Source organism: Orcinus orca, chromosome 6, assembly GCF_937001465.1.
Source record: "Orcinus orca chromosome 6, mOrcOrc1.1, whole genome shotgun sequence".
NCBI lineage: Eukaryota > Metazoa > Chordata > Mammalia > Artiodactyla > Delphinidae > Orcinus > Orcinus orca.
Window position 1 is genome coordinate 65,390,350 of NC_064564.1, and position 13,116 is coordinate 65,403,465.

General features: G+C 35.1%; 1 protein-coding gene across 7 annotated transcripts in view; it reads right to left on the reverse strand.

Moving 5' to 3' along the window:
* Positions 1 to 13,116, reverse strand: part of LOC101275108 (tyrosine-protein kinase JAK2) — a 375,537-nt gene that overhangs the window by 33,867 nt on the left and 328,554 nt on the right. For all 7 annotated transcript variants that reach the window (XM_049711311.1, XM_049711312.1, XM_049711310.1 and 4 more), the window contains 3 exons: positions 4,308 to 4,629; positions 3,408 to 3,527; positions 1,414 to 1,571 (listed from right to left, as the gene is read on the reverse strand). In XM_049711311.1, coding sequence (XP_049567268.1) covers positions 1,414 to 1,571; positions 3,408 to 3,527; positions 4,308 to 4,629 — 600 coding nt within the window. The remainder of the gene's footprint in view (positions 1 to 1,413; positions 1,572 to 3,407; positions 3,528 to 4,307; positions 4,630 to 13,116) is intronic.

The window sequence follows — 13,116 nt, forward strand, 5'->3', positions numbered from 1 at the left end:
GCAACAAAGACTACAAATTTTTAAAATTTGCTACATGTTTAACTGAAGCTGCACATCTTGAAAGAAATGCAATCTACATGAAAGCAAGAGTTATCTGTTTCACTTATTACTGTATTTCTCATACCTAAACCAGTGCCTGGTGCATATCAGGTACTCAGTAAATGTTCTACAAATAAATGAAAGAATGGATGGATGGATAATGAATGAATGGATAATGAATGAATGGATGTAGGATTTTAAAAAATACTGAATATGTAAATTATAGAATGTTCAAGTAGTGCAACTTTTTCATATCAACCGTACTTCTTAAACAGACATTAGGTATAGGCCAAATCGTCTTAAATACCAGTCAGGACATGATTTCTCAAATAGTTAAGGATAGGTTAAGGTAAAAAACGTATGCTCAAAATCCCAGATTGTTTCTTCTGCTCAAGTCCTTCAGACCTGGTGCCAATCATAAAGCACATCCTGGCTGAAAGATAACTAGGACTTGGGGTAAATAGATGTTGTGCATGATAGCTGGCTTTATCAGTGTTAAAGTAAAGGTTTACAACTGTGTGTATCAACACGGTAGCTAGTAGCCACATGAAGCTATTTACAGTTGACCCTTGAACAACGTGGGTTTGAACTGCAAGGGTCCACTTATTCGCAGATATTTTTCAATAGTAAATATTACAGTACTGCACAGTCTGTGGTTGTTTGAATCCAAGGATGCAGAGGAACCACTGATACAGAGGATGGACTATAAATTATATGTGGATTAACACCTTGTGTTGTTTAAGGGTCAACTGTAAATGTAAAGTTATTAAAATTAAATTAAATTAAAAATTCAGTTCCTTAGTTGCACTAGCCACATTTTAAATACTAAATAGCCACATGTGGCTAGCAGCAATTATTAAACAGCACAGATATAGAACATTTTCATTTTCATCACTGTGGAACATACTGCACAGAACTAGTCTAGAAATATGGACATCATATACATTTTGTGTTCAAAGCTTTCAGTAGAAGGAGATGGATTATCCAAAAATAATGATGATTATCAAATTTTGCACTGTGGCTCCTCTGCAGTATTTCCAAATTAATGAAACATAAATTGGAAGGTTTTAAAAAAAATTAACACCGAAGAATTAATTAAACACACCTAGGGAACTAAATATCAAACTTATACAGCAAGTTAGTATTATAGATTGGGATACAGATGGTAAGTTATATTCTAAATAATTCTAATTATTATGTAGTCTGATTGGAAATAGGCTTTCATTAAAAGAAAAACAATTTCTGTCAGATTAAGATAATATTTCTTTCCTAAACTTCCTAAACCTAGGTATATCATTCTGTTGTGTAAACTCTTCTATGTAAATACCTCATTTACTTTAAAAAAATTTTACTTTTAAAGTCTGTATTACTCACGAAATTGGGCCATGACAGTTGCTTTGTATATTTTCAAGCACCATTGGAGGTGCTACTTCTTTACAAAGATAATGATGTGCATCTGCAGTTAACCTGTAATATCCATCAATTAATGACACAAAAGACAAAGCTTCTCTTAATGACATAAGTTCAATTTCCTAAGAGGAGAAAGGAAAAAGAAGAAAATTATTTTCACTCTATGTTGTTAGATAATTCTTCTAAATTGGTTTCTTCTAAATTGCTCAAATGTCTTTTAAGGCTCCCAATTACCCAAAGTGAATTACAGATTCTTGTGTCTGATATTTAAGGCCCTCTCAAATATGAGTTTATCATGCCTTTCTAGTTATAGTTCACTCTACACCCATAATTTTATTGTATTTTCCAATACACCTATTAGACAAATGTGCTAGTCATCTTAATTATAAATCTATCTAATCTGATATAAAAGTTTGTATTAATTAGAAATCCTGAAAAAAGTTGAAGGTATGATCAACTCCCAGAAAAACAAAAAGTTGTATGTACAAGAATGGACATGTGATCACGATATAATGCTTGGCTCAGCAATATTTAGTCACAATGAGAACACAGAGTATGGACTTATATCAAAAATTATAATAAGGAGAGAACTGTGTGAGGTATCTGAACTATAAAAGGTATCTAGCTAACACAAATAGGCCATAAAAATAGGTACTATAAAAGATACCATAAACAATGTTAAAAGACTTGGCAAACTGCAAACCTGTACAACAAAGGATTAATACCTAAGAAAAGGAAGGCATGCTGATGAAAGTGAGTTGCAAGTTTTATAATTTTGGTCATAAAACCCTGAAATGGCCTGGTAGGTAAGTCATATAGATACTTAAGTTAAATAAACAAATAACATTAATATGACGTTTAAGCCCCAAGTACAAGAAATATCTGAGTTAGAAAGAAAACAGAGCCAGAAAAATAAGCAATTTAAGAGCAGAGTATAAAGGAATTCATTTCTTCCCTTTCAATTAAAGTAAGTGGGGTGTCTGAAGCTATTCTGTTTTATTTTATTATTTTTTTTTGGCTACGCCATGCAGCATGGGGCATCTTAGTTCCCCAACCAGGTATTGAACCCATGCCCCCTGCAGTGGAAGCACAGAGTCCTAACCATGGACTGCCAGGGAATTCCCTCTGAAGCTATTTTAAAAAAGAGAAGGAGTTAATCTTTTAGAGTCAAACATGTCTCACAGTTTGGGTAGGGATCACTTGGGATTGGTTTACATTTTGTTATATAAAGAGGTGGTATGGCCAGAATTACGTACATCTCTATTGGTAAAAAAGATTATACAGTTGTTCCTCCATCCCTCTGTATCTCTCTCTCCCTCCACAGATACCAAAATCCGTGGATCCTTAAGTCTCTTATATAAAATGACATATTATCTGCATAAAACCTACTTACATCCTCCCATATACTTTAAATCATCTCTAGATTACTTATAATACCTAATATAATGTAAATGCTATATGAATAGTTGTAAGTTCAATGTAAATGCTATGCAAATAGTTGCCTGTACATAGTAAATTCAAGTTTTGCTTTTTGGAACTTTCTGGAATTTTTTTTCCTGAATATTTTCAATCTGCGGTTGGTTGAATCTGTGGATATGGAACCCACAGATACAGAGGGTTGACTGTAGTGAGGAATGAGCATTACAACAGGGAACTAGCACAATTGAGGCTGGGGGTGGGGGAGGAGAGGGCAGGAGGTAACTGGTGCTTTTTCTAATTATGAAAATGACTGAAAAATACATTAATGTACAAGATACTCTACGGGAAGATAGTGTTGGTAGTGATACAAAAAGATAGATGTAATCAAAAAGCTTACTAAATTGTTGTTTATGTTTACAGCTCTATTTAAAACTATAATCAACATCCCTACAAGAAAGTAACTTTGGTATTAAGATTCTGAAATACTTATTTCTGACAACTGTAAGACATAACCATTATTAATGATAAAGCAAACTTACTAGACTTTTACCATCTTGCTTATGAATAGTTACAATTCTGCTTTCATTTGAGCCTTCTTGGTTTGCTTGTTTAATACTGACATCAATAATATCAGGAAAATCACAATATAACTGTAAATCCTGTAATTAAGAGCAGTTGATATTAAAAACAGGTAGAATTTATGGAGCCATTTTAAAACAAGACTCTTATGAAGGAGATTTCATTCCAAATTCTTTTTAAAAAATATTGATACCAATAGATTAAGCATTAAATGGGATTCTCTCCCCCAATAATGTAACCCTAAAACTACACTGTATCTTGCTTTCACTTAAAAATGAGAGCATTAAAGGGTGCCAGGAATCTAAAGAGTGCTATAGTACCCTTCAATCCAATCAACATTAATAGAAACCATTGCCAGAAAATTGAGTTTACCAAAGAATGAAGATAAAAAATATATATATATCAGATAACATCCTAAGAACCACAGATATGAACAAACTTAAAATTTGTAATGCAAACAAAAACTAAATTATTTAACAAGTATACATCATAAAATCAATGAAAATTAATCTTTTCGAACTAATTAAATTTCATGATTGTGCTTCATACTATCAATAATAGTAAAAGGAAAAAAGGAAGCAAAACTACCTTAAACATCACTCTTAGAATTCAAGAGTGAAACTACAAGAACACCATTACTAATTATTTAGTCATAAAAAATTAAATAAAATGCCATTTAAGAACAATGGGAAAAGAACAATAGGGTATGACCTTGTTGGCATCACGTTATTAAAAACTTCCATTTGTATCAATGGGAGAAGAGAAGTGCAAGACCATGTTTCAAATGACTAAAAGTACTTTGCTTCTACTGCCATTCTACTTAAATTAACAAAGAATGAGAACATATCATTGAGGATTACCTGTTCTGTCAGTGTCTCACTTTCTTTATGTTTCCCTCTTGACCACTGAATTCCACCGTTTCCAGTTATTATAATGGTTGCAAAAATCTCCTCACCTGAAGGACCTCTTCCAGGTTCTTTTACTTCAAATTGCTCTGTGTAGAAGGCAGACTGAAGAGTTTCCAGATTTATAAGATACTTAAGTTTCAAGTTTCTGGCAGTGGCTTTGCAATGGCTGAATTGCTCAATAAATCTGCGAAATCTGTACCTTATTCGCTTCCTTGTCAAAATATGATAGTCTTGGATCTTTGCTCGAACACATTTTGGTAAAAATGTCTTGTAGCTAGGGGTAAAGAGCACACACAAGAGCAGAACAAATTGGAAAACAAAATTAAAAGAGAAGTCACCAACTTTCTCCATAATAAGTAAACAGCACAGTAGTCAAATGGAAAAAAGTGACACAGCCACCATCCATATAGTATAAAACCTTAAGGTTTTGTTTGATGATGTGAATGCCTTTACAAATTCTGAGTCACCATAAATTTTTAGAGCAAGAGATGTTAATTTTCTTCCATAATGAAATGAAGACATAGTCTAGTTAACATTGGAGTCTAAAAATTTATTTTCTCTGATTATCTTATATACCAGTTTTTGGCTGTACTCTAAAATGTATCTGAATTCTGGAAATTGTTACATTTTGTTAGATGCTACCGATATACATTAGGTAAACACACTTCTTTTGTATGCATTATTTTTCTCAGGCAAGCTTCAATAACTCCTAATAATTCCTTTGCAATCAAAACATTCCATTTGGAAATGTTCTGAATCTTTTGTACTTCCATCTCTATGTAAAATATCCTAAGGAAGGTAGATAACTTATTTCTCTCCTGCTCCAATGTCTCACAAATGAAAAACATTTTATTTCTGAAGGTACAACTATATTAAATTTCCATGCCTTCACATATGCTAATCCTCCTTCCCATCACCCATCTCTTATCTGGTTAGCTCTTACTCATTCTACAAGTCTCAGCTCAAGCATCATCAAATCCAGGAAACCTTTCTGGACCTCTATAACCTCGTTAGATGCTACTCCCTTTGTATGACAGCATTCTGTGCACCATTCCATAATATCACTTACCACATTCTACCGTACCTGAGTGATGGAGCTGGCTAATGTTTAGAGATTATTGTTACATTTTAAGGATTATTTGTTAAATAGCACTGATTATTAAACAGTGATCATTAAAATTTAACTTAAATAAACTTACAAATTAAGTATATTTAAAATATAGGTAACGATTACTCAAAAGGCATCACTTCCTAATTATTTTACATTTTTAATTTTATTTTACATTTTACTACTATCTATGCTTTTGAGGTATAAATGTCTATCATATCCGAGTGGTGGAAAAGGTTTGCTATTCCTCATCTCTTTTCAATTCCGCATTCAGTAATGTCAGGTTGATACTCTGAAACTGGCCACAGAGAGGGTTTTTAAACCATGGATATCAGCAAAAATTACAAACAAATCAGACTTTTTTTTTTTTTTAAGAACTGGTTGTTAAACATTTACCAGCATACCACTGCTTACTTACTCCCTTTCCCTCTCTACCCTAATCCACTTAAGGAACTCTCAGTTTTGTACTCAAGTAGCCAAAGCTGCTGGAGAAAGTCATTTGACAAGGTAGATAGGTTGCATCATAAATTCGTAATCACCAATTTCAAATAGGCTTTTATCACTGCCATCACTTTTATGACATTTCTCTGTTTAATTAATTTTCCCAAGTCCCACAACTATGTCAAACCCTCTCCAAAATCCTCAAACCTCCTAGCTTTCTTTTGCCTTAAACCTCAGCTACATTTCTCTTCACTTTCGGCAAATGACTTCACCTCTTTCTTAGGGAGAAAAAGTAAAAAAAGCTTCTCTAAGCAGAGATCCCTCAGTATCTTGCTAGCAAACTTTCATACATCTGCACTCATTCTCTCCTCCTTCCCACTTGTTACAATAAATAAGGTATAAATCTGTTAAAGCCATTCCTTTGACATGTACTTACCTATACCCCCTCTTTTCCTCTAATATATATCCACCCTCTGGGGAATTTTACCCTATATATTATTTCTCTTCTATCCACAAGTTTTAAAAATACTAATGTTCTTCCTATCTTAAATGTAAAATTTCCTTATCCCTCATCTTCCTCCAGCTACAGCCTATCTGGCTTCTTTTTGAAGTTTATATAGCCATTTCTATTTTCCTTCCTTCCATTTACTCCTTAACTCACCCCAATCTGGCTTCTGTTCCATCATTCCGTAGAAACTTCTCTTGCTAAAATCAAGAAAAACTTCCATGTTGCTAAAACCAAATTCCTTGTTCATTTTACTTGTCATTTTTCAGCAGCATCCAACACTGTTGATCATGCTCTCCTTGAAACTGTCTCCCCTTAGCTTTCCTGATTTTCTTCCCATCTCTTTGGCTACTCGTCAATCTTCTTTACAGGTTCAATCCCCTTTAGCTGGTGATAATTGTTGGAGTTCCTCAAGACTTAATTATGGGCCCTCTTCTCTTCTTATCTACACTTTCTTTCGCACTAGATACTCTATATGCAAATGACTGTGATATCTCTAGCTGTAGCCCAGATCTCTAAGCTCCAGACCCATATCTTCCACAGTCAAGTCAATTTACCCTTATAACATGGATGTCTCAAAAGTGCCTCAAACAATGTGTCAAACCAAACTCATGAGTCCCCCTAACGTCCTCCCCGAAAGATCATCTTACAGCATTCCCTATCCGAGTACACAGCACTACAGTTCCCCTATTTCCACAAGCCCTAGAAACTCAGGAAATCACCCTCATACCACCTCTCTATCAACCCCCACTATTCAATCCACCACCATTTTCCTTTGATTTTACCTTCTAAATATTTCTCTAATTTGCCCATTTTCCTCATTATTAACCCAATCAACTGCATCTCCTGGAGGAACTACTGCAATGGCCTTACTCTCTGGTTGACCCACATTTCCATTTTCTCTTCCAACCCTCTGATTTGTTTTCTACACTGGTGTGGAGTCATGGGGATCTTTTAAAAACACAAATCTAATCTTTTTACCCTTGCTTAATACTCTTAAATAGTTTCTTAGTGTTCTTACCCTTATCAACACGTTGCTAAGGTTCTACATAGTCTAGTCCCTGCCTCATCACCTACTAACTCTTTGAGCTCTAGCCATACTGACTCTCTTCATTCTTCCTATGGTCCCTTCTGCTACAAGGCCTCTTCCATGAGCATCTACTCTCCACCTCCAACACTTACCTCTCTCCACCCACTAAATTCTACTCATTTTTCAGATATCAAAAGTCACACTCCTTTCCTTTTCATGGCAATTATATATTTGTAGATAAACAGATATATAAAATTTAATGAAAGTCTTGATAGGATATAGGAGAGCCTCAGTAAGTATAGGGGAAAAAAACTGAAAAGGTTTAAAAATACAATCAGAATACAAATGATTCCTACTTTATCTACTTCTGTCAAAAACTTTAGTTATACCAAGAGCCTTAATAAATTTGGATTACAATTTACATAAACACCAATGGCTACTTGATTTAACAAGGCTTTGAAAGCTTATCTGGACATAAAAAGAAGAGTTTAAGATAACAAACTACAAGTCTTTCCACTTTGATCCCTGGAATAAAGGACCAGACATACATCCTTTGCTAACACCACAGTAATGTATGATTTCTTAAATATAGTGAATCCACTTTGATGTCATGCTATCCGAACCAGACTTGTTAGAAACACTAAAATTTTTCAAGAGACATAGTTGTTAACTTTTGAAGCATAAAAACATTTTTCCTGATGTTTTTCTTATATTGAATTTTTAAAGTAGCCTAAAATTCAGGCTCTAAAAGTTCTGAAATTAAGCCTTGCCTTATTATACTATTTTTGTACCATAAAATGAAACCTGCATCTTATTATTACAATTGGAGGAGGCCACTGGAAACTCTAATATTTGCTTAGTTGTCTAGAAAGGGAGTCTAGTGATATGAGGTATATAATATACCTCAGTTGCTATGTAAGTGGCCTTGGCCCTGGCCTAGTGTTTGCAAATTCAGCAGGGTCTCCTTTAAACTCTTTCCATTTTCCAGCTCTCTTCTTCCCACCCTTTAGCAAACCTAGGATTTTAAAGAGCAGATGGAGAATGAAAACAGAAAAATCTTATTTGTTTCCTTTATTTTCTGCACTCCAATACCTAAGCCACAATGTCCAATTAGGAACTGGCATACAAAAGAGTAAGTATCTTATACATACACATGCACAAAGAGATGTACAAAGACATATTGATATATACAGGTACATATGTACACACAGAGGCATGTGCTCACAGACACAGATGCACCTAACACACAGGCACAGACACACAGAGATGTTATCTTACACGTATTTTTTTTTAAGTCTGGGAAAGAATATGTTTTTAGTTATACTAGTCAGAGATCCATACTCTACTGGATATTTCTAGGAACAAAGAAGCTTATTTCATTCTGCCAAGAACTAATCATTCATCTGTTCTTCCATTATTCCTGAAAATTTTAAAAATGAGTAGAGTTCCTTGATTATTTCTCAGAAATAAGCTGGAAGTGAAAATTCGGAAAACATCAGTGAGTTAAATTACATTAAGAAGTCAAGCAAATCAGGCATGTTTTTCCTTCAGTAGAGGCATAAATTATTTATCTAATATTAAAATATCATGGTACCAAAGACAAAGGAAAATACAGATAAATTAGATTACTTCAAAATTTAAACTCTTGTGCTGCAAATAATACTTTCAAGAAAGTGAAAAGAATCCACAGGATGGGAAAAATATTTGCAAATCATAAACAGGAGAACCTATATCTGGAGACCTGTATTCATAATATATAAAGAACCTTTACAACTCAATAAAAAAATTGAACTGTACAATTAAAATGAGTGAACTTTATGATATGTAAATTATACCTGAATAAAACTGTTTTAAAATATCATGAAATCTTATCAATATAATGAATATCTTCACAGTTTTAAAAGTAAAATAAAGGAAAAATGATGCAGAATTTTGCAGATGCATTTATATCCTGGTAAAGATAATCAGAGAAATACAATTTTTAAACATTCACTTGTTTTAGGACACTAGATTTTGGACAATATTATGGTCTCCAAAGCATAAGTGTTCTATCATAGCTTAAGCCTAGAGATGGCTTCATATTTAAAAACTCATTTTCAGTGGCTCAAAGTTTCTGTTCTTCAACTGTATTCCTTTCAATTCCTTCAGTTTCTATTTATTTATTTATTTTTTTGCGGTACGCGGGCCTCTCACTGTTGTGGCCTCTCCCATTTGCGGAGCACAGGCTCCAGACGCGCAGGCCCGGCGGCCATGGCTCACGGGCCCAGCCGCTCTGCGGCATGTGGGATCTTCCCGGACCGGGGCACGAACCCGTGTCCCCTGCATTGGCAGGCGGACTCTCAACAACTGCACCACCAGCAAAGCCCCTTCAGTTTCTATTAACGACATCTAAGATACTCCTTCCCTCACTCCATTCTACTATGGTCTTGCTGTAGCAGGTATTCAATAAAAAGTTGTTAAATGAATGAATGAATGAACGAATGAATAAGTTACTATCCTAAGAGGTGTTTGTCTGTATTTTAATAAAGATCAAGGCATTAGTGGAAAACAGAAATGTTTTCGTTTTTCCTTTAGATGTTGGAATCTTCAAGACACCTCATTGAGTTCCTGAAATCATACCCTACGGCCTGCACCCTTAGGTTAAGGACTACCAGACATCTGAAAATAAAACAAGAATACCTAAAACCAAAGAGGGAAACACAGAAACTGATAACCTGTAAATTGGGTATTTAACTGGTTTGAGGGCACTCAGCAAAGGAGGGACTGAAGCCAGTTATTGAGAAAAGGATTTCTAGGAATAAAAGGAACTTTAACCAGATCATGACGTCCTCAAACTTCTAATCAGGTAAGCATATAATATGTAAAACAAATGTTTAGTCTTCAAACTTCAAAAAAACAATCAAAGCATTCTTATAATAGTCATATATACCTTTAAAAAGAGTGGAAGTTTTATAGCCATTAAAGCTGGGCTGTAGGAGTAGTGTTTCAAAAAATCATATAGGCTTGACTGTCAGAATTCAATTTGCAGAAGAATAATTTGGAGAATGTGGATCACTTGTATAAGAATCTGCTGGATCTGTTATAAGATGAGTAAGGTCTGAGGAGCTAATGTAAAACATGGTGACTATAACTGATAATACTGTAGTCTATTATTGAAATTTGCTAAGAGAGTAGAACTTAAATGTTCTCACCAAAAAGAAAAATATGTGAGGTGATGGATGTGTTAATAAACTAGATAGAGGGAATCGTTTTACAATGCATACGTATATATACCATGATGTACACTTTAAATATCTTAACAATTTTATATGTCAAATACACCTCAATAAAGCTGAAATTTTAAAAAATCTCCTACAACACTTGTAAAAATTCATATTTGTAGGCATCACCTCAGATTTACTAATTCCAACTTCTTGGGTTAGAGCCCAAGAATCTTCTGTTTTAACAGGAACCTCAGGTGATACTAATTCAAGTAAAATATGGAGAAATACTGACTCAATTATTTATACAATTTGTGCTTACCAGAAATTATGTCTCCAGGTGTTTTTTTCATTCCTTTGAATTTACCTAGTCGTTTCAGAATGAATGAACTAAATAATAAACAGGTGTTGAACACCTATTAAAACCAAGCAGAACCTTGTGGGCTCCCACCCAAGTACAAAGGCTCCTCTTGTATATAAAAAAGCTTAAGTCTCCCAGGACTCCCTCAGTCACAAAGAGCAGGCCCAAGAAATTAATAATTAGGACAATAGAGTCACAGAACCTTTCAGTGTCTGATGTACATTCCTGAGTTGTACAGATACTATAACTGCCACCAGAGGGGAAGAGCTAACTGCATGATGACCAGACTGTGACCATGACATAAGCTGCTCCATCTTGAGACGTACTGAATCTATGGCTAGCACAATTCCAAGAACCAGCCTCAAGAGAATGGGAATAACACTATTGCTCTTAATAATCTGTATCTTTGTGGGCTTCAAAATAATTGTAGCTTGTTCTACCCGTATATGTAAGTGGGCAACTAAAATTGCCAGCAAAGAGATGCTACAGACCCATGCTGACATCTTCTACTCTAAGAATACAGCACACCCTATGTCAGCATGAAGAAGTTACAGAAGACAGACCTTCACCCATAATCCCATAGAAATGGAATGGTGTCTGACAGTGGGGATTTGTAGGCAGCTCTTTGCAGGAAGCAACCCTTTGCAGGAAGCAGCTCTCTGCAGGGGACCCCTTTTGTCTTGTCACTTTAGCAAAGCTATATTTTAACCAGCCTCCAGCCCAAGCACATCTTTCAAATCTTTTGATCACCCAACGCCTCGCCTAACCTGTTGATACTTTTCTTAGATTTAAGAAGAAATGAAAAATAAGTAATTAAGAGATGATAAGCTCTTTTCCCCAGCTTCCCCTTCAGTAATCTCATGAGCAAACTGTGTGAAAAAGATAGCATCTAAAGAAAGATCACTAGGAGTCGACAAACTCACATGCAGTGGGAGATGGTGAAGAATGTGACTCCTGCCTCAATGACAGACTGAGATTACTTCCCCTTACTCCCTTTAAAAACTTTCATGGCCGAGCAGAATATTTGGAGGTGGTTGTGGGACACGAATCTGCATTCTTCCCAGGTTGCTGGCCTCCAGAATAAAGCAATCTTTCCATTCCTACAAGCACTCGTCTCTCAAGTACTGGCTTTCAAGCAGTGAACAGCCAAACCCGAGTTCAGTTAACACTATGATATTTTCTGTAGTACTCCAACTCTTTCAGTAATTTCTTTTAATTATACAATAAATAAGTACTCAGAATGTAATGTACTACAGTTAGCATTGCTGTATGGTATTACTTGAAAGCTGTTAAGAAGGTAGATCCTAACAGTTCTCATCAGAAGGAAAAGATATTTTTTCTTTCTCTTTTTTTTCCATCTACATGAGATGATGGATGTTAACCAAATCTAATGTGATAATAATTTCATTATTATGTAAGTCAAGTCATTTTGCCGTACACCTTACATTGTTACAGTGCTATATGTCAACTATATTTCAATAAAACAGGAAAAAGAAAAAGGAAAAAATGATTTCTTTTATCTCACAAAGTCCGCGTTACATAAGGAAGAAAAGTTACTCATACAATACTTAATTATTATAAAATCAAAAAATAAAATACCTAGGAGTAAAGTTACCTAAGGAGGTAAAAGACTTGTATTCAGAAAACAATAAAACACTGATGAGACAAAATGAAGATGACAAACAGATGAAAAGATATACCAGGTTCTTGGACTGGAAGAATTAATACTGTTAAAATGACTATACTACCCAAGGCAATCTACAGATTCAATGCAATCCCTATCAAAATACCAATGGCATTTTTCACAGAACTAGAATAAATAATTTTAAAATTTGTATGGAGACACAAAAGACCACAAATACCCAAAACATTTTATTTATTTATCTTTTTGCGGTAGTGGGCCTCTCACTGTTGTGGCCTCTCCTGTTGAGAAGCACAGGCTCCAGACGCACAGGCTCAGCGGCCATGGCTCACGGGCCCAGCCACTCCACGGCATGTGGGATCTTCCTGACCGAGGCACAAACCCGTGTCCCCTGCAGTGGCAGGCAGACTCTCAACCACTGCGCCACCAGGGAAGCCCCCAAAACATTCTTTAGAAAGAAAAACGGAGCTGGAG